Below are 22,798 nucleotides of genomic sequence, written 5' to 3'. Positions count from 1 at the left end.
ACAATATGACCTTATACATGATTACACACTTTCTAAATAATATTTCAAGATAGTATGCGAATAAATAATTAACATTGACATGTCTTATTTTGCAATATCTTAAATACAATATTTTTTTTATTAATATTTTTCACCTATTACCATATCCATGCTGACAAATGTTTTTTGCTAGGTTCATGCCTTGGATATTTTACCTTTTTTTTGTGAAAGCTCCACTAGTTCTGAGAATAGTACAAACTTAAGGTAAGTTGTTTGGTAGTTTTGTCTGCTAATGTCAAAATTGCACTGAAAAACTTATTAGAGAATGATTTAAAAAGTTCTTTTGAATAATTATAATTAGTTTGGTATAGCTTACTGTTTTAAAATGACATTTTGATGTGTTATGAAAACTTTTCTTTAACTACATTTTGTTTAAAATTCTATACGTTTCAATCACTTTAAAGTAAGTTTTTTTATTTAGGAAAGTCTGTGGCAGGAAGTTTCGGTATATTACGTCAAATATGCTTGAAGCAAGAACTATGCTACATACAGATCTCTTACTTTTTAATTAACAGTAAAAGAACAAAGCAAAATACTGTATTTAAATAATTACAGTAATAATCGAATTTTTCAAAAATAAAAATGTTTTAATATTTATAAAAAATTAGGAAATTTAGAAAAAGTAGTGTGACACTTTTCGTTGATTTTCAATTAAAAACTGGGAGGTTATACATTTCCTCCGTGTACTCCCTCCAATTCCCCCTTGTATATTGTGTTCATCGAAATCATATTTTTCATTAATTCTTTAATCAAATATTCTAACTTGTGATAAGAAATTTTTAAGAATAAAAGGTGTACAAGATAACATTATTTAAACTACTGAAACTGATTTTTGGTTTTATTTACTTTAACTTAAAGAGGGCAAATAATTTACAGAATTATTTTATTGCATCTTGCATTTTATTTATTTATTTCTCCTGCAACCATTATTAAATTTTTGAGTTCTTGGTGATAGTTTGTCGCAGGGCTCGAAAAACCACCTGTGCTCGGCGGTCAAAAATTCTCGGACAACGAATTTCTCGAATCCGACGTCCGCGTGGACGACCATTTTCCCGTCTTGACCTTTGTCATTTAAATTATTTTATAAAAGAAAACTAGGTTTTACTATTAGTAACCTAGTATTTCTTTTATTACTGAATAATGTAATTCTAGTAACTACTAATTCATTGTGCAGTTTATATAAATGTTTGTATTAAATAAGAGAAAATTATATTTTTATTTATTTAGAAACTACGGGTTAGTTTCAAAGGGGGACGGGTATATTGTTGGACAAGCCGTCCCCTTCTGAGTTTTTTCGAGCCTTGGTTCGTTATACACGTTAGTTTGAAAAGCATCCTATTTTGAATTTTTTAATCAAGGTAATTAATAATTTTTTTTATATTAATTCAGACCAGGAGGGATTGATCAATCTAAAGATATTTTATCTTTGCTTATAAGGATGATAACATTATTTGTACTTAAGTCTTATGCATGCTAACATTGTTAACATTCATACAGTCGAACTCGTTTATAACGAGCTTGGATTTAACGAGAACTTGGATTTACCGAGGGAAACGAGAATATTTGGTTGGATCATTGTTAAATCTATGGAACAGAAGTCGCTTTTAACGAACAAGATCCAGTTTTAGCGAGCAATATTTTTCTGTCTCGCTATCTTTTTTCTCATCTTTTTTTCAAAATGATAAGAAATGAGCGCGAATTAAAAAAAACCTGCGAAGTGAAGCTTAATTGCCCTTTAAGATTGTAGCTTAACTAGAAATTTTTTGCTGGTGGGGGGGCAGTTGCCATTAAATTAAGAAAAGTATTTAATTAAATTAATTAATGTAATTAAAGTAAGTAAGTATTAATTAAATTTTAAGTAAAGTCAATCATTTGACCTCTCAAGCCCCCCCCCCTTTTCTGGTTGCACGCCTGCCTTATGGACCCGTTTATTACGAGCACTCGGATTTAACAAGTATAATGTTACGGTCTCTTTGTGCTCGTTATAAGCGAGTTCGACTGTATTAGCAAACATGATGTTTTGATAAGTTCCTTTATATTGCATAGTTCACATTAAGTTAATTATGTGGAATTAAATAACGTAAAATGCGTTCTTTTTTGAATAATATAAAACTCGTTAAAAGAAAAAAAATATTTCTGTAAAAAAAATAAAATAATTCGGAATAACTTGGTGTTTGGTAAATAATTATTTTCATAATTAAGAACATTGTTGTTTAAAATTAGTAGTTAGTTGTATTTAATATGTTTAGAAAATTGTGATAAAAAAATATGCTTAGCTATCAAGAATTTTTATCTAAAAGAGTGAAAATTATATTGAGAAAGAAAAGAAAGGACTGTTTGTACAGCATTAAAATGAGGAATATCATTTTAAAACTATTAAAACAACATCAGAGTAAAAAAAAGTAAAATATTTAAATAGTTAAACTTATTTGTGTTAATGATTGAATTTATTGTAAATTTTTTCTTCTTTAAACTAATTAAAAAGAAAAAAAACCCATTTTGTTATTGATTGTGTTATTTTGCAATTTTAGGTCTCACTTAGAAGAAATGATGGTCAATCACTTTCCTTTGCAAAGTACTGAATTTGTTCCAGGGAGTTCTGCTTACCATACTTACATATCTGCATTGAAAAATGTAATTAATAACTTTCGGTTCTTGGAGCTATTTTGTTCATTATACTTAGTACATAATATATAAATGTTATATGTTTCGTTTTAAGATGCTATCTGCTTTGTCTCTGACTGGATGTGGCTTTCTTTTTGAAATTTTAACCTCCTTCTTCTGTAAAGAAAGTGAACATGTCTTGGAAGTAAATTTTCTCCAGTGCATTACAGATATGTTAAAAAGGTATCACTGTAAAATAATCATATTTTCTTGATAATGTACAAGTTCTGCCTTAGAAGATATATGTGACCCTTTAATAGTTCAACTAAAGATAAAGTCGAAATCACAACATAACTAGGATAAAAATAAAATAAAAATTGTAAATTGTTTTCAGAACTTTGAACTGATTTCTGAATTGAACTTGATTGAAACTGATTTCAATAAATTTTGAAAAAATAACCCAACATTAAAATAATATTATAATAACATTAAAATTCTAAAATGTAGAGATAATAATTCAATTACTTTTACTCATAAGGAATCAGTAATGAACTTGAAATTCTCGAGTTTGCCTATGAAAGCAAGATAGTTGCCAAAGAAAAGGATACAGTAGTTTTAGCCTCTTTGTGGCTTTAAAAAAATCTTAAATACTTTCGCAAATAATAATAAAACCTTAGAAATAACTTTTAATAATTTTATATACAATATATATATATATATATATAAATCTNATAACAGAATAGTAGAAATCAATTTCTTTTAAGTTATGAAGTTGTAAGTAAATTATCTCTCAAAGTAAGAGTTTTCTTTATAATGAGGAAAAAATTTTTTTTTATCTTATTGCAAATTAAAAAAATGTGCAAACTTTGTTGTTTCTTTCACTATAATTTTTAAAGTAACAAAGCATTTATCATATAAGATATTGATATAGTGGAACAAATTTGTTACATATCTCGTGGCTTTAATGTCAGCTAGCAGTTTTTCAAAATGGCAGTTAAAACTGAAGATCAAAGGATAAAATCTTTTTTTTTTAAAAATTCATCATACCTTTATAAGATAAGAAACAGAACAGTTGTTTTTTATAGCTAGCAGACAAAACTATGTCCAGTGTTTTTCCAAAAGGAGACTAATTTGGAATAACGCTATTTTTGAAAAGAAAAGAAAAATACTATCTTAAAAAGTGTTATGAGATGGAAATATGTTCATTAGTTATTTGAGCTAACCCCTTTTGAAAGTTTTAACTTAGTCCCTCTATGTAAACATTACTAGTTATATTAATTCACTGTTATTTAGCACAATTTGAGTAAACTTTTTTTTATATAAATGTTTGAAAACTACTCTAAGAAGAAAAACCTTTCTACTCCAAAAAAATCTTTCTGCTCGCAAAACTTTCTTCTTTTGTGACAAAAGTAGCACTGCCCCTCCTTTTTTCTTTCTTTTCCTTTTTACACAGTAGATAATTTAAATGCTTTTTTTAAGAACAGAACATAGATGCTTACTTTTGGCACTTGTTTCTTTGTAATTTTGAAGCAACTTAAAAGACAATTTATTCTTACCACAATTTATTGTTAATATGATAAAACAGACAACTGAATAAAACTGATGTAAATGAAACTGAATTTTATTTCTTTTCTTAATTGTGTACTTAAAAAACTTAAATTAATACAGTTTGTTTCTCAAAACATCAATATTTGTGATTCTTCTATTGAGAATATTCTAAAAAAGATATTTGCTTTTATCTTATTGTTTTTAACTGTTTTCTATCATTATTTTTAGCAAATCTTCAAGCCATCATCAACTTTATGCAGATATTGTTTTCTCTCTTATCATGAAGAGTGGATTTGACTCAAAATCAGATGTTTTGCTGAAGATTGTGAATAAAGTTCTAATACTTGTGATGCAAAATATATCTTTAACTTCTTTCATCAATTTCTTTTTATCTCACATTAAAGAAATTATGAAAACAGTAAAAGAAAATTTATCACTGGTAAGTTTTATAAAAGCAAAATTGAGTATTATGTATAATAACTTTTTTGAAATAATGTATTTTTTTTTATACTTGGATACTTTTTTATTTATTTATAGGCATCTGGTGTAAAAGACATTCACTTGGTTAAAAGAATTTGTTGTTTTAAGCTTCTGGAATTGATGTACAGTACCTTAAACAAGGATCTTCTTCACAGTAAAGAATCTCAAATTGTTGAGACGTATTTGGGTCGGAAACCTGAAGTTGGAAATGAACTAAGCACTGATATAACTAAGTATGTATAATTATTTTTGTGATAGGTTAATTAAAAAATATATATATTCAAGCTTGTTAAAGGAATTTTAGAGAGATGGTAAATTGTTAGTGTTTATTAAAAAATAATGGATTTGATTTTTGTTTTAATTATTGTTTAATAATTGTTCATTGTTACCCATTAAGTTCAAGAGAGTGCCAGTTTGATGCCTTGCATTTCTTAAAAAGCAGTCAAATTAATCATGCTGTAAAAATAGTTTTTAAGAAAGTAGCCAAGTATAATATTTCTATCGGAAGAGGCTTAGTAAAACAGTCACAGAAAAGTAAAGAAAAATTAATAAGATAACAATTTGTCTCAAATTCTTTACGAAAAACATTATTTAAATTATAATAATCAATTAATATACCTAATCAAAGCTTCATAAAATAATACTCTGAATTAAATTTTTTTATTGATAGTTTGTCTTTATTAAATATTTAAATGTATTCTTTAACAATCATTTGCAAATCTGTTATGTTAATAAATTAACACTGTTCATTTATATAACTAGTGCTTGTAAATAACTACTGTTTAAAAAAAAGATATAGGTTTTCATTTCTATAATTTCTCTTTAATTACTTCAGTAGCAAAAGTTGAAAATCATGTCCTTAATTAGGTAAATAATACTTAACTATTTTCTTAATAGTATCTCATTTTATTTTAACACTTATTTTTTAAATTAAAATTAAGTATCAAAACTAAATACATATTTATTGTGAACATACTTATAAAACAAGCAAGAAACAGCATTATTATTTTTAGAAATATTAATAATAATCTTTATCCTAGGATGCAAGGGTATCCAAGAATTTAATGTTTTTTATCTTAAAATACAAACTTATTTAACACAGGATATAAAATGTTTGAGTGTTGATAACTGATTTCCATAACATATTATACCATTAGTTGAATAATTTTATTTTAATTTAAATATGTTTGGAAAATATTGATTTTATCATTATATTCTTTCAGGCTTACCTTGGAATTCAAAAAATTTAGCTATGAGACCGAGCCAGAATATAAAGTTTTACTTCGAAAATTGAATTGTGCAAAATATTGTGCACTGATTGCTGTAGTATCATGTACCCAGAATGAACTTAAGTTTTACAATGCATTTCTTTTCAAAGAAAATCCTGCTAAAGTAAATATTATATATTTTTATTTTTTTAAATATGCATAAAATGAAATTAACAGATAATTAAGAAAGTTCAAAATAATCATTGCGGAACAAAAAAACTTTATCTAGTTTTGTATACTTTTACATAAGTTTTATATTTTTTAAACTGATTCTTATGAGTAAAACTTGCATCGTACATGGTGTGTGGCGTTTCTAAAAACCGCTTAAAGGTGCTTATTTTCGTTTTTTAAAAGCCCTTAAAGGTGCTATTTTCATTGAACAATTTAGAAAGCTAGTAACACAAATCAAGCAAAAAAAAAAAATAATAATTTCTAAAGATATGTATGATAGCAAAAACTGCACTTCATCAGGGAACACATTGTCTGCCAAAAACTGACTGTGCCCTGTGGTGCCATAATGAATAAACTAAATAAGAAAAAAGCAATTACAAACTCAAATTTTGAAATAAAAATTTAGTGATACACAAACACAAGTCAAAAGTACACAGAAGAAAAACTCATAATGAAACACCCTCATATAAGAAAAGTAAATAAAGATAAAGTTGCAGTTAGAATAATCAAATGAAAATAAAATAACATATAAATTGCCAAATCTGAAATAAATTTTTTAAAAAAATATTTATAGTGCTGACCCCTTTCGAAAAACTTGAAAAATAGATCAAAAACATTCGAAGATTAAAAATTCCAATAAAGTGCTGCCTCGGGGGCACAGTCAGTTTTTGGTATTGCCACTGACAACAGAAAGGCTCCCTTGTCTCCTGATGAAGTGCTATTTTTCTTAACATACATATCTTTAGAAATTCTTTATTTTGCTTGATCTGTGCTTCTTACTTTCTAAATTTTTCAGCCTATTTAACATTAAGTTTCTTAAATGTATATTAATGGAATTGTAAAACATATGCACAATTAACTCTTTTACCGAGCTTTAAAGTTACCTGAAACAGTTGCCAATGTGTATTTTAGTACTGTGTAATTTTAGATCTTTAAAAATAATTTCCAGAAAAAATAATTTTATTACATTGTAGAATTTTTTTTTCTATTAATACTATTATTAATTAAGAATAAATCAACTTTCAGAATGAATATATATGGAAGCGAATTGTTGATGAAGACATAAAATTAACATTTTCAATGGAAATTGATGTAAGTTATTAGAATTTACTATTGTTTTTGTATATATTGTCATAATATTATGCTTTTGCTAATTTGCTATTGATTTATTCACTTTATAAATATAATACTCAGGTCTAACTTTACAACTTAAATGATGTTTTTATTTAGTTTTTTAAAAAGTTAACCTAAATAGTTATAATGTAATTTGAATAAAATATTTCAATTATTTTTTGTGTATGTAGTATTTAAAGACATGTATATATAGATATATATTCAATATAAATGCAATAATAATGAAAATTAAAAAAAAAGCATAAAATATAAGAAACTGCTGTGCTATTCCCAAGGTAATATTTAGTAAGTTATTTCCTGTTAATGTTTTTTGGATTTCTCATCTTACAAGGTAATAACTTAATTTGTGTTTCATTTTAAAAAAAACAAACTTTTCTTTAAATACATATACAAAGAAACCTCCAGGAAAGACCACCTCTGTGTAGCGACCTCCTCTATTTGCGACCACTTTTGGGAGGTTTTGAATTTTTTTTATAGGCTTTGTGTTGAAGAAAACATTTAGGAGCGACCATCAAGACCTCTCCCAGCCTTTGACCAAACCTCTGCCCCAAATGCAGAGAAAGTCAAATAAGCAAACGTGAAAAAATATCAAAACAAAAAGTATTAACAAAACAAATAAGTAGATTCAAATGTATTCAAAATATTTGTGAGTGTCTCTTATTTAGAGAGCTTTTTTTGACGATCTCTGAAAGAGATTGAAAACTTCATTTTGCATTCAGAGTGCATTATAGATGATGCTATCAATGATTTATTTTTAAAGTTGAAAGTTAAATTAGAAAAAAGTTTTGGTAGAAAGTATTAAGCATCTCAAACAAACAAAGCTTTTCTCATTTTTAAAAGCTAACTAATTTTTATGATGTGAAATTAAATGCAAACTTAAGCAAAAAGCATAATTGTTTATTTGTTTAAAATACTTCTAGCATTCATAATTGATAAATTTGTTTTCACCATACAATTATATCAGTAAAGGTAAATTTTATTGACCATGAATTTTATTCATCAATCCGGTTTTAATGACGCCAACACAATTGACAAAAGAATGACACTGAGTGAAATTATAATTGATTTCAAAAAATCATATACCTTTGATTACATTTTGAAGTCAATGAATAGAACCCCTAAGAACAACCAACCTCCATTCATGACCATTATACTGCGAAGCATAGAGTGGTCACTCCCAAGAGGTTTCACTGTATATATATATTAAAAATATATGACAAAATATAATTAGAAAGTTGTTTACATTACTTAATTTTACTAGATGGCAGGGCAGTTGTTTTGAGTGTGACTATTACCATATATGTATGAACCATATGTATATCTATAACCATATATGTATATCTATAAACCATATATGTATGTTATGATTAGATTCTGTTTGTCTGCAAAGCCTAATATACAGCTTCTTTTAGCTTTTTTAAAATTTGATTTTGATCTTGCAGTCAACCATAAAGGGGAGCTAATTATGATTCTATTCAAATATTCCATAAATATGTTTCAAAGGAATTTTTCAAATCTCTTTTCAACTAAGGATATGGCAATCGTATCTTAAATAAGTGTTGTGAAAACATTTTCTTTTTTATTATTTTAATGTAAAATTCAATTTACATATTCTGCAGGTTTGTTCAATCTGTGGGCATATTTCTTTTATCCAACTGTGTATGGTAAAATTTTTTGGATCTGCAAAAATGTTTCTAGAGATTTTTTTTTTATTATCCTTTAAATACTAATATATTTTTTTGTTAATTCGAAAATGTCAGTTTTAGTAGATTAATTTGGAAGCATGTGTACGTAAATTTTTATAACGGGGATGAGTACTTCCTTTTATCTTTAGCTTAAAAGAAGCTCTCATATATTCCTAAAAGCACCATAAAGAATAGATATTAGGACGGAAACAAATTGCTTATAATACAACTGGTAAGCCTTATAAGGCCTAGCAGTATAGAGGAGTTTGTTAAAGATTGTAACTATATACTCTGTCGAAATTTCCCCTAAATATTCCCATGTAAAGATGGAAAATCTAATCATACTTCCAAATAAAGCAATTTTCAATGGGAAAAAAAATGTTATTTTAAGCGAATGAGTTTTTTAAGTTTTTATGCATTATAAATCTGATTGCCTCAAATTTACTTAAATTGCTCTTTGAATGTTCTTCTACTAAGCTTTGCAATCATGTCAAACCTCATCATTTGTAAAATTATTTAAATAGTTTTTTACAACAAAACTCAATCACCTTAAATATTGTGCTCGTTTATGTCTTGCAATATCTGTTTTTATTTTCACCTTTTGTCCTTCATTATGTCTACAATAGTGCTAGGAATTACCATCCAAATTTTATACTAATGCAGCATTATATTTTTTGTTTTATAGGATTCTGTTGCAAAAAAGAATAAATTTCTTGCAATAAGACATCAAATCAGAAAAGTGTTTGATAATGATGAGTCTGAAAGAGACATATCTGGATTTCAGTCCTCTTTACAAATTTTTGGATCTGAAAACTTGGAACTTAGCAGTTTAGCTGAAGATGTTAGTAAATTTGTTTTTACAACAAATGAGCAGGTAAACTTTTTATTTATGCAGTTTCCTTTTTCCCTATACAATTTTGTTCTTATCTTTTTTTAAAATGAGTACAGTACAGAACCCGTTATCCAGAAATCAGAAAACCGGAAAACCAGAAAACCAGAACGAAATTCGATAAATTTTCCCGCCATTTTTTAAACAAAATTTTTTTTTCCTTATAAGATTTTAGGATTTTTCTTTCTTTTTTGAAAGATGTTCACCTTACCATCATTTTGGAAATAATCATTAGTGTATTACTTCATCGTTTTTTCTTCTTTTCAAGATTATTTCCTAAAAGAAAATTTTTTTTAGTTGGGTTTAACAATAAAAAAACGACTTTTTGTAGCGATTCAGAAAACCGGAAAAATCAGTTATCCGGAATAGTGATGGTCCCGATCGTTCCGGAGAATCGGTTCCCTACTGTATTATGAAATTATATATTGTAGATTTATATATTGTATATATTGTAGATTTTTAAACCGGAAGGAATAAATGAGCTGAATAAAAGTGCAGATAATATGTCTTCAAAGGTAAGAAATTCAATACTTTGAAAAATATCTTAAAATTTACAATTTTTATAATTTATAAAATTTTTGGATGTTTTTTATTGATGTTTCAAAATTTTTAATAATGATACTTGTTTATTAACTTCACGAAGTATTTAGATGAGAAGCTTCTTTTTCTTCACCCACGCAACAGCCTTTGCCTTCTCTAGGAGTTTCCTCCAACTGTCCCTCTGTTTGGTGACTGTCCTCCAGTTTTCGATTTTCTAAGTGTTAGTGTTGATGTCCTTTTCAGCACTGTTGATCCGCCTAAGATGTGGACTTCTTCTTCGTCTTGTTCCCATAGGTTATGATAAAAACATTCTGATTAAATGTCCAGCCCATTTTAGTGATTGTATTTTTATGTACTTAACAGCATCAGGCTCCCTTTAGATTTTATGCAGCTCTGAGTAAATTCGTCTTCTCCATGAGAACATTTAGTTTTAACAATCACTATTTTTTATTCAAATTTTTTTTTTAAAGTCCACGTGTTTTTCGGATGTTTTCCTACGGTTTATAAACTTAATTGCAATATATTTAATATGATATTGTGACATGATAATTTTGAATTTGAGCCATCACTTTTTTCAAAGCGTTCGATTTGTGACGATTCCGTAGTTTATCAGCCGTTATTCATAATTTTTTTGGTTCCTTTAACACGGGTTTTCTAATTCTGTTATTTTCAATGCTATGTTATTACGACGTTAAAATTTTGAAATAACTTTTTGGCTTGTTTGGTTTCTGACAATTCTATCGGATTTTCACTTCGTTTGGTGATAATATTTTACGAAATTTTCATTGTTTTGCCCATCTTCGCGTGGTATGGGTTTTCAAGTTCTGATATTTTTAATATAATGTTATTACGACGTTTGAATATGAGTTATCACTTTCTGGTCCATTCAATTTGTGACAATTCCATCAATTCGTTTGATGATAGTTTTTACCGAATTTATTTATAATTTTTTACTTGGTTTTTCGAATTCAGTTATTTTTAATATGTTATTACGATGTTTACGATGAATTATTTACGTCAGAAATTTATCACTTTCTGACGCATTCGATTCATTATAATTCAATCAATCTTAATGTCATGATGTTTGGTGACACTTTTTTCTGCCTTTTTCACATGGTTTTTCAAATTTGGATGTTTTTAATATGTTATTACATTGTTCAAATTTGTGTTACTCTGCTTTGATGCGTTGATAATTTCATTGTAACTTCACGACGTTGGATGATAATTTTTTCGCCTTGCATTCTCCATTTTTTTCTATCTTTCTCACAAGGTTATCCAAACTTTGATATTTTTAACGCTCTATTAACACTCGAATTTGAGCTTAGACACGCTCGATTCTTGAGGATGCTGTCATAATATCATTTCGTTTTCGGTCGTTTTTCCGAGAATCCGTCGTGGAACAAATTCACGCGATCATTTTTACAAATGGAAATTTCTTGAAGAGGCCGTTTTTACGAATCTGAATTTTGTGAAGGCACCATTCTTACAGATTAAAATTTTATGTATGGGTTGTTTTTCAGTGTTTGAATGTTGTTAGGAAGGCGCAAAGCAGCCCCTAATTTCCATATGCATCGATCACTGATATGTATTCTAAAAATTTTGCTTTATTTTTTATAATAAATTAACAGATATGTAGCGTTTTTTTAATCCTTTATTTTTATTTTACTCTATTTTATTTTTAACATTTAAAGATAATAGGAAATAGTCAAATAATTAGCTCTTTCCATTTTTTCCCTTATGTTTTTGCCATCTTGTTTTCACTTTAATTCATGTTTATATCTCTCAATTATGTTTATATCTCTAATATATTGGTCATTTTATTATAGAGAGTAAAATAAATTGCTATTTTTTTAATATTATATTCTAGTTTTTTGTTGTAGTGTAATTTACAGTTCATATATACCCTGTCGACGAGGTTTGAAGACGATAAAGCTTACTTTTAATTAATTTTACTTTTGAATGGGTTTCATTCCTTTTAATTTTAGCATTATTAATATTGTAATAAAAATTAATAAAAAAATTCCTTTACTCTTGTTTTGAGCACTTTTATTTTGTAAAGGCATGAATTTGTAATAAGTTTTTAATGTTTTTGTCTCTGTAATTTTCATTTTTGTTTTTTCTTCATTATATAGGACCAGATCTTTTTTTGTATGCTATTTTTTTTATTTTTGAAAATTGCTTTTGTTTTTTTATTGATACACAAAAATAGAAATAGGCAAAAATATCGTTTATTGCTAGGAGAACAATCTTATCCAGTTATCCTGTTTTGAGTATTTTATTTTTGTTGTCATTCAGTTGATTAAATAATATTCTTATTACAATTGAATTCATAGTGATTATCTATTTATTAGTTTCTTTAGTGAGGTGTTATAGTATTTAAAATTTTTTTAAAAATCTTTATGCAGAATATCCGTGTAAAGCGGAGATACTACTAATTTTATTAAGAACTAAATTTTGCATTTATTGTTGTCATATCTCCATTTGTTACATTTGTTAAGGTATCCGACTACCTTAAAAAAGAGGATTTTCACAAAAAATCAGTTTTTTATTTTATTGCTTTATAATAATGCCCAATTTTTCTAGTTTTAAAAACTGTTTTGTTTTTGAATGCACGTCAAGCAGAACTTTAGTTATAGCTATTTTAGTAACAGATGACAGCNAAAAAAAATTTAAGTTGAAAATTTTTGTTTGATGTTTTTCTTTCATTAGAATACATATGTTGCTGATTACCTTGAACTTGATGATTTGCTGAATCAACATGAATGCATGCTGAGTATGCTGTCTCTCATTAGAAGTATGAAAAACAAGAGCTTTATATCAGACGAAAAGGTTAATGGACTTTTAATAATTTTTATTACATGTGTTTTTTTCTTCTTTTGACTTCAAAAAGAAAATAATGTTGTTCTTTAATTTTATTAAGACATGTTCTCATTCTCATCCCTTGTTATTCTCATACAGTTTCATTATTTGTTGGGATGTTATCTAAATCTTTATAAATGTTTTGCACTTATTTCCTTTTTTATTTTAATTAATAAATTGAATGAATGCTTTGAAAATCTTTAATGTCCTAAATTAGATAATTCTTGATCAAACAAATAATTAAAAAATACTTATGCGTGTTTTACATACAGTCTATTTATTTTGTAATTGCTTTAATCAATAATAATTTATACTATTAATCAATTTAAAGTCTTTTTGTAAATTAAAGCATCTTCAGTTTTCAAAAAAACAAATTGAAATTATACATTTTATTTCATTTTTAGTAAATTGAAATGAGCTTTTTGTAATATTTTCATGTCATTTTTGTATTGTTTATTTATCTATTTATGAAAATTGCCTTATTTGTTGTTTTTTAGATGTCAAAGCTAGCTTTTACATACCCAAATATGAGTTTGGGCGTATTTTTTGCATCTTTGTATTTACTGCCCTTTCTTGTTGCATACCTCTGTATTTCTATCATATTCGGCTATTTAATAATATAAATTAACGCGCCTCGTCAAACTCCATTTATTTTATTAATTAAGAATCTAAACAATTAAAGTTCTTAAAAGTCTGGATTCTTCATAATATTGATATTTGGCTAGATTCATTTGGCTAAAATAAAAACTATTTGATTAATTTAAGGCTGGTGCACCTCCTGCTTGGTTGTCTGCAATTGTTCAGAGCTTGGAAGACAGGAAATCAAGTGATAATGTAAAATTGTTCTTGGGACGTTTTATTACAAATAATGCAGAGGTAATTGTCCATTTTATGCTTATTCCTCTTTCAATAAAATACAGCTTCTAAAGAAATTTATTTTCTTACTATGTCACTTATAATTGTTTGAAATATTTATTTAGGAAAACATTGTTATGCTAATATATACAGCATTGGATTATTAATATCGAATAATGCAATTTAGATTTTGATAACTCCAACAAATTGTCTATTGCTATAAATGTAAGCAATGTCTCTTGTTTTAAGTTCAAATGAATTTTACAACTGTTTTTCTCTCTCTATTATTTATACTTTTTGAAGCATTTATCTTATGAGGATTATGATTTATAATCAGAAGGAAGCCAATGCTATAAAGTATTTTTTATGTATGTATTATTTAATTTCTGAATATTTTGCTGAAAATTTTTTTTTTTTTAAAATCATGATTAAGTTATTCAAGGATTTACTCATTAACTTTTTTTTATTCTTTTAATGATAATGAGAAAATTCAGTAATAAAATAGAGTATGCTGGGTAAAATTTTATTCATTCCCTCAATTTTTGTTTCCTAGACATTCATTTGTTTCTTTAGTTAAACTTTTGCTGTCACTTTATTTCATTATGTAAATTAATGGAATTTGTAATGCTTTTTATTTTAAATTTAAATAGGCTAACAAAGTCTATGAAATTGGTTATTTCCATTTACTGATTCATACTTTCTTTTTCAGCTGTTTCAACCTTATGCTGAATTTTTGATGGGACCTATATTAAATTTAATAGTTTTAGGCACAGCAGGATTTAGTCTAAATTATTTTATTTTGGATGTTATAATAACCACTCTGTCATGGGCATCTGTTGCCATTCCTCAGGTAAATAAAACATTTTAATTGCTTTTGCTTAATTTCCAAAATTTTTTTTTGTTTTATCAAGACTTACTTAAGCATTTAATAACAAAAATCTAACATAACATTAAAATAAATTCTAATTTTTTTTTTTAATTTTAAATAATTTTTATAGCTTTAGTTTGACGAAATTATTTGTTTGAACTGAAATATGCATTTAAATTAAAATAAATATTTATTTAAATTCTATGGAGGTTTAAGCATACTTGCATATTTACTTACTAATTCAGCTGAAAGTCTTATATTTTTATTACAAAAACCATGTTTTTAACTCTTTGTGTTTAATTGTCATGATTGTAACTAAGTGCTTTGTCTTTGATTTCAAATTAAAATTTTGTCCTATCTTGATAAACATTAAACATATTTCTTATTTTATGATTTGCTACATGCTAAACAAAAGTTAACTAATTTTTTCACACTTGTTTTATTATTTAATTTGTTCATTTTTTAATGTATATCTTTAATTTTAGATAATATTTTTTATCTTTTCTCTCTTTAAAGGGTAATGATATGCTGAAGGCATCTGAAGTGTTAAAATTTGTTATGATGAATATTGAACACTCTAGAAGAGATATATTTCGAAATAACTTAGAATTGGTTAAGACAATTTTAGAATGTTGGAAATCCTTAAAAATACCATACAAGTAATTTTCTAATTTGTTATTCTTGCTTCTGACATCATATACCATTTCGAACTTACCAAATTATTGATGTTTACTAATTTTTTTTGTATATATATGTCATTAAAAATGTGTTTGCTACTGCTATCTAACTTTTTTCCTTTTAAATTCAACATTTTTCAATCATTTTGGTGAATTTTTTTAAAACTTGAACCAGAACAGAAATTTTTTTTTTACAAATTTGTACTTAAACTTTTCTCTCAAAATCTGTTATAGAAAAGTTTGTATCCTTTATATGTCATTTAAATTACCAATGATTGTGTAATTTGTTTTATGGGCTTTCTTTAAAAATGCAACTGATTTATGAATTTATCACTAAAAACTGCTTCAAAAACTGAAAAATGGCTTGTCTAAATTGGTCTAAGCGAACGAAAATTGTTGTTCAGGACAGCTGGAAAATACCCAACAACTGATCTCATTACGGAATTCATATAAAAATGTACTATATTTAATCATTTTCTATGAATTGTTCATTAGTTTAAGATTAACTTAATAACATCAGTTTTTATTGATGTTTTATTTCTCTTGTTGGATTTCATTTTAAATTATAGCATAAAGTTTTTTTTATATGCTCTCAAAATCTATTGAGTGACAAAACTATTTTTAAATTTCCTTGTCAAAAATCAACAAATTTAAAAAAGAAAATTATCTTAAAATGTGCACCATGACAAAAGGATTCTAGTAAAGTTTTTGAAATTAGATTAAACATTTACTTAGAAAAAAATACATGTGACATAAGACTCAGAGAAAAATTCTCAATCTGATCCTCTTAAAATTCAATTATTCTTTAATTTTTTAATATTCATTGAATATTTCTAAAATTCTTGAAACTTAGGTCAGAAAAGCATTGATTCAGCAAATTAAATTCAACCATAGTTTTCTCTTTTTTCTTAATTAGATCAAAGAATCCACAATGAAATGAATGGTAGTTTCACACTTTTTTAAAAATTACAATTCAAAACAGAAAAATAGATGACATTTTGATTACCCTATTACCAGTCCATTTTTACACTTTTTGTTGAAGATTTTTCAATTTTAGATATATGTATAAGTTCAAAATGAAGATAAAACAAAGGAAAATTACAAGCATATGAAAAAAGGAGGGGAAAAGAAAAATAATAATCAAAAAAATAACAAGCAACTGGGGGGGGGGAGGATAAAATTTTTAAAATAAAAGATATAATCTTTTCATTAGCCCACACGATTATATCCGCAAATATATATATTGAAAAATAATAAAAAGGTGATTTAAATGCTATTTTAATAGTTTCAAAATTATTTACCTTGAATTACAGCTAGAGAAAACTATCATGCATGACATTCTTTCTCAGATCTACGATTTTTGGCTTTTTTATTATTTTCTTTTTTTTTAAAATTTTTTATTATAACTATTTTTTTTTTATTATCTGTTGCTTGTTTTTGTTTCTTTTAAAGATAATGAAAAATAACTACACTTTTAAAAATTGTAAGATTGGTGCTGGAAAATAGAATTTTTTAAATGTAGTTTACTATGGAATCATTTACTAATTTATTTTGTAAAGTTATTAGAATTTGCTATATTATCTAAGCTTCTTGTGATCAGTTTTGCTACCATACCCTTTGATATTTCGTTTAATAGTTTTGTTTAATGCAGTAATTTTAATTTAATTCTATTTAAGTAAAACTTTTATTGCTAATATTCCAAGAAAAATTTATGCCTGTTTTCTATATTTGATTAAAAAGTAATAGTTCCAGTCCATACCTGAAATAAAAATAATTTATTTTACTTCCAGTGTAATTTATGAGAAAATGAGTGATTTTTCTCCAGAAAGTAAACAGAATCATTTTGGAATACAATTGTTGGGTGTAGTTTTATCTTGTGATTTTCCTCCTTATGATCTTCAAGATGAAGCAGAAGGATACAGGTACTTTCTTTTTAAATTAAATATTTTTATGTATAAATAAAATGTATGTCTCTTGTTACTCATATGTTGTTTGTGAAGGATTAGTGTTCATTCCCCATTGTTGGCTTGAAGCCACCCATCACTGATGGGTACCAGCTTGTATGAAAAGTAATGATGGTCAGTGAGCAATGCATAATACATTTTAGCACCATAATCATGCTGTTGGTTACAAAATTGTGGTCTGAACCCCATGACACTTCTGGTACTCAATGGAATGTTGCAAGAATACTTTACTTTTTACTAATATATTGTTGTAGCAATTACCAGGGTTAAAAAAAAATTAAGTTTTATTTTAAAAAAAAAAGTTTTTTTTGTTGTTAAAAACCTAGCTTATTTAGTTTAAACCATTTTTTTTAAAATTGTTTATTTAAAAAAGATTAAATAATATTTGTTCTAAATTTGGAGCGTCTAAATCAGTGTGTTCCAAACTGTGGGGCGCGCAGCAGGGGGGGCACGCAGCTGATTCCAAAATATCATTTTCGAATACAAACCAAAAAAGTCGAATAGGTGTCAAAAAAANTAGGTAAGTATTGGCCTAACTGATATGTATATACCAAAAAATATTAAAGTTATACTTTAGTACTAAGGATTTTATAGCAAATGATGAGTAAAAAAAATTTTTTTTTTAAATATAGTGGTACTTTGACTGTTATAAATATATTGCAGCATTAAATAAAACAAGAAACATTTGAAATATTTTAAATGAATTTTTAATTTTTCTTTTGTCAAAATGTTTTTTTTATACAAGTAAAAATGTAGATTGAAATTATTAGGATGTATAAAATCTCTCCATAAATATATTATAAATTAGTTTACATTGGTAAATGAAAAAAAAATGAAATATAAAATTTAGAAAAGCATTTCATTTCCATTTTTCTAAGCATAACATATAAGGCCTCCGAAAAAAGCATTTTGTTCGAGTTTTTAGGGGTATTCTGGTCCATTTGGTTCATTTTTTGCAATTTGTTAACCTTGGATTATTTTCATTACATTAAATGCAAGACAAAAAGAAAATCTTCAGGATTCAATATTTTTCCTTTTTTTTGCATAAAAATTTTATTTTTTAATTTGATGAACATGGAACATGCATTGTACTGCTTTATATATTTTAAAATGAATGAAAGTAATTTTGAAGAGAAAATGTTGTTTTAGTCAAATATTTTAACATAAATAACAGGGTATTTTTAAGAGATATTTTAGTTAATTGAAATTTGGACTCTAATAATGTGTCTTCTAACAAGTTCTTCTTCAAGTTTATTTGAAGGAATACAGATTCATATTGGCGATTGAACTTAGTTTTTATTATAAAATTTAATTTATTTCATTCAGTTAGTATCAAACTAAAAATATGTAAATAATAGAAGCTTTATTAATTATGAAAAACCAAGCTTAGTTTTTTTTTCTTCAAAAAATTGTTTTGTTTATACCTTTATGGTTCTTACCAGCAAGCCTTCGCAATTACTGTTCTAATGTATTTCAGATTCGTTATCAGTAGTTTTTTAAAGGTGTTCCACAGAAAGATGATAGTTTCTTCAAGAGTTAGAGTTTTTTTTAAACCAATAATTATAACTTTTATATTCAATCAACAATTCATAATTTTTTAAAGATTTTAGTTGCTTATGCTGTAGTATATTTATGTATGAGGCCAATGAATAAAAAAGTAGCAAAATGTAAATTTTTTTTTTTTTTATTGAAGATAATTTATTAAAGAAATTATGAAAAGAATATGCATTCTCAAAAACGAAGTATTCTCCATTGAGCTTTTCAATTCAAAATATAATATCTAATTTTAAAAATAAGGAAGTCATTCTTAAATAATTCATTCTCAACATTTGTAGCAATTTTCTTTTAAATTCATTTCAGCAAATGCTCATACTAAGAACAAATTTATAATATACTAAATATTTCATTCTTCGCATAAAATGTTTTGAAAATAATTAGTTGTTTTTATTTATTTATTATTATTTTTATAAGTTTATTCATACCTGCTAATGAACTTTCTTTTTATAATGTTCAGCTAAAAGAAGCTCGTTCATTTAAGGTTCTGTAGCCGAGAAAAAGTTGGAACTGCTATGCTCTAATCTTTACGACTTATAGTGTAATATTCATTTATCTATATCCTGTTTTATATTTTAGTTTTCTCACTACACTCTTAAAGAATTTATCCATGAAGTACAAAGAAGTATATGGTGCTGCTGCAGAAGTGATTGCCTTAACTCTTCAATATATTTCTAAATCTGAGACAGATATTTTGAAGAACAAATTCTTTTTGAAAGTTTCTCAAGTGCTGGACACAATGAAGCATAAAGAAGAGAGCAAGTTTCTTTACTGTCTCAATAAAATCCATTCTTCCTGTCCAAAAATTGCAAATAAGTATGAAAGTTTTTTGATTTAAGTGATGTTTGTGTAATTTCTCAACTTTGAAAATATTGTAATTTTTTTTTATAGGTTTATTCCTCATCTGTTGTTTTTGTATTCTCGAGTCCATGGAATCTACAAGAACTACATATTAGAAATTTTTTACTCAAGAGTACTAGAGTTTGAAAATAGTTATCAAGAACTGAAGCATATTGGTGTGTTTGAAAACTTAGAAAAAAAGTAATATTCTATTACCATTATTATTTATTTCATTTTGAGTGTTATTTTGGTACTTTATTTACTAAACTTTCTTTTAAAGTTTCGCTTGGAAATAATAAACAGTTAACACTTTTTACTTTATTGCATCATACAAATTATTTATTTAAAATGTTTTTGCATGCTCATATACTTAAGTTGCTTTACATTATCTTTTTATCAGTTGCTTTACACATCTTTTGATATATTATTTTTGGCTTCTGATTTCATTGTTGAAATTTATTAAATGTGTATAAGTCTGGTATAGCTTATTCATTCAAATCTTATGTAATAAAATGGGCAATCAGTCAAATTTGATGCTGTTAAAAAGTTTTTCTATTGTTTTATTAGTATTTTGATCTCAGTTAAGCTGGATGAATTATGAAAAAACTTTAGGGATATTAACATAGTTTGTTAGTATCTGGTTTAGTTAACTGACATAAAGTTATTTTTCAGTTTTATTTACAAAGAATTACACTGATCCATAATTGTCTTTTGAAAAAATCAATATTTTGGCATTTCTTACCTATATCTATTCATAACTAGTGTATAAATTTTCTTCTGTACAATTTTACTTACTATTATCTTTAGTTACACTTTTACTTTAAGCGAACAGAAATTTCAAAGAATGTTAAACATCTGGTGAAATCTGTAGAGACCAAATTAATTATTATTATTATTATGTACTTCATTCTTTTATTGAGTAAAATAAGGAGCTATCAGTTTTACTTGAATTAAAATTCATTAATTGATCATATAAAGTTCTAAATTGCTAAAAAAGTTAAAGTAATGCTCTAAGTATGGTGGATTTCCAGAGAAATATTATATTTAAAAAACTTCACGTGTTTGACCTGAAAACCAGGTCTGCCTGAAGAATCCCATATTTAAATTATGTGTAAAAATTGTTCAGTGTAATCGCCTCAAGTAAGAATCTCATAATAAATAATGTTATATTTCTTTTACATAAATAATTTTAATAATCTATATAAAGTTAAATTTTTTTGGGCTTAATNCTGTTCGTTAGGGGTTTGTGTAACAGGATTTTTTTTAAATTTGAGTCATCATTCCTTCTGAAAATGTGAGCTGCCCAGTTCATTCGATGTATTTTAATGAATTTCACAATATCTGGCTCTCTGTAGATTTTATACAGTTCAGTATTATATCGCCTTCTCCAGGAATTATTTATTTTTATCCCTCCAAGGATGGCCCTCAAAACTTTTCTCTCAAAAATGGCATTTTTATTTTCACCAGCTTGAGTTAGGTTCCAGGTCTCAGAGCCATAGGTAAGTATTGGCCTAACTGGTTTTATAGAGTAAAAGTTTTGTATTTTTTGATAAAAGAGAGGATTTGAAAAAACGTTTTAAACCATAAAAAGCTTTATTTGAGCAAATTATACGACTCTGAATCTCATTGTCTATGTTCAGGGATGAGATTCTTCCGCGGATTCGCGGATTTCGGCTTTTTCTCAGATTTTTCCATTTTTCCCGCTAATTTCCGCTGAAATTTTTTTTTGCACAAGTTAAAATATTTTATGACGAATTTAATTTTCCGCTGAGCGAAATTATTGAAGTCCTCATTCCTCCCTCTGAAGTTTCTCTAAAAATCATTTCCTTGGGATAAAACTGGTTGACCTTTGTACAGGGATGAGATTTTTTTTGCTTTTGTCTCTCGAATTTCAGCCTTTTTATCAAAAACTCAGATTCTTTAAAAGTTACGTTTTTTTTTTTTTAATAATTATTTATTTATAAATATTCCGTTTTTTTTTTTTAAAAAAATTCAGTCGTTGAAGTCAAATAATTATATTTATTTACGATTTTTAAAGAAAAACAGAAAATTCAAACTACGTCCTAGCTGTTAACCCTTCCTCATGTTTACTTATATTAGCTATTTTCTCCGATTTCACGCACAGAAAATAAGATTTTCCGTATTTTTTAACCGTCGGCGGGATAGCGTAATTTAGACGTCGCTGCTTCTTGTATTCTGGAGTGAAAGCAAACAAAAAGAGCAAAAAAAAATAGAGGTGGATTTGCGGTGAAAATATTTATTTGCTCATTCAATTAATCTTGTAAATTTTTATTTATTATGTAAACGAAAAACAATTCAAACAAGCCTTTTAGAAATCCCAAGTCCAGACTCTGCAAATATCTCGATTTTTATTCACGCGATTTTAATATCAATCATCGATTTTCGTATTTACCTGATTTTAAAGTTGCGTATTGCAATTCTTATTTACGCTTTTTAAATATCGTACATTATGACTCGTATTTACGAGATTTAAAAATCTAATATCGTGTTTCGTATTTTTGCATTTTTAAAATGGCGATTTTATTATCAAACATCGATTTTCGTATTTACCTGATTTAAAAGTTGAACGTTGCGATTCTTATTCAGGCCATTTAAATATTGTACATTGCGATTCTTATTTACGAGATTTAAAAAACCAATATCGCGATTTGTATTTACGAGCTTTTAAAACCCTACGTAGCTACGCGAGCTTAAAATCCAATGTCGTGTTTCGTTTTTGTGGTTGTAATATCGCGCGATTTTAGAATTATGCATCTTGATCTAAAAATTACGCATCATGATTTGTATTTTTGCATTTTTTAA

At 26.4% G+C, this 22,798-nt stretch overlaps 1 protein-coding gene across 2 annotated transcripts in view; it reads left to right on the top strand.

Moving 5' to 3' along the window:
- The window catches only part of LOC107455055 (DNA-dependent protein kinase catalytic subunit), a 137,262-nt gene that overhangs the window by 56,458 nt on the left and 58,006 nt on the right, over nucleotides 1–22,798 (top strand). For both annotated transcript variants that reach the window (XM_043042865.2, XM_043042867.2), the window contains exons 40-55: nucleotides 173–243; nucleotides 2,571–2,673; nucleotides 2,759–2,886; nucleotides 4,420–4,630; nucleotides 4,729–4,904; nucleotides 5,895–6,063; nucleotides 7,137–7,202; nucleotides 9,615–9,803; nucleotides 10,274–10,333; nucleotides 13,068–13,187; nucleotides 13,983–14,093; nucleotides 14,782–14,922; nucleotides 15,457–15,599; nucleotides 17,408–17,539; nucleotides 19,715–19,951; nucleotides 20,027–20,176. In XM_043042865.2, the coding sequence (XP_042898799.1) occupies nucleotides 173–243; nucleotides 2,571–2,673; nucleotides 2,759–2,886; nucleotides 4,420–4,630; nucleotides 4,729–4,904; nucleotides 5,895–6,063; nucleotides 7,137–7,202; nucleotides 9,615–9,803; nucleotides 10,274–10,333; nucleotides 13,068–13,187; nucleotides 13,983–14,093; nucleotides 14,782–14,922; nucleotides 15,457–15,599; nucleotides 17,408–17,539; nucleotides 19,715–19,951; nucleotides 20,027–20,176 (2,207 nt within the window). The remainder of the gene's footprint in view (nucleotides 1–172; nucleotides 244–2,570; nucleotides 2,674–2,758; nucleotides 2,887–4,419; nucleotides 4,631–4,728; nucleotides 4,905–5,894; nucleotides 6,064–7,136; nucleotides 7,203–9,614; nucleotides 9,804–10,273; nucleotides 10,334–13,067; nucleotides 13,188–13,982; nucleotides 14,094–14,781; nucleotides 14,923–15,456; nucleotides 15,600–17,407; nucleotides 17,540–19,714; nucleotides 19,952–20,026; nucleotides 20,177–22,798) is intronic.

Source organism: Parasteatoda tepidariorum, chromosome 3 (genome assembly GCF_043381705.1).
Source record: "Parasteatoda tepidariorum isolate YZ-2023 chromosome 3, CAS_Ptep_4.0, whole genome shotgun sequence".
Taxonomy (NCBI): Eukaryota; Metazoa; Arthropoda; class Arachnida; order Araneae; family Theridiidae; genus Parasteatoda; species Parasteatoda tepidariorum.
The sequence above is the reverse complement of the archived record's forward strand: the minus strand, read 5'-3'. Positions and strand labels throughout refer to the sequence as shown.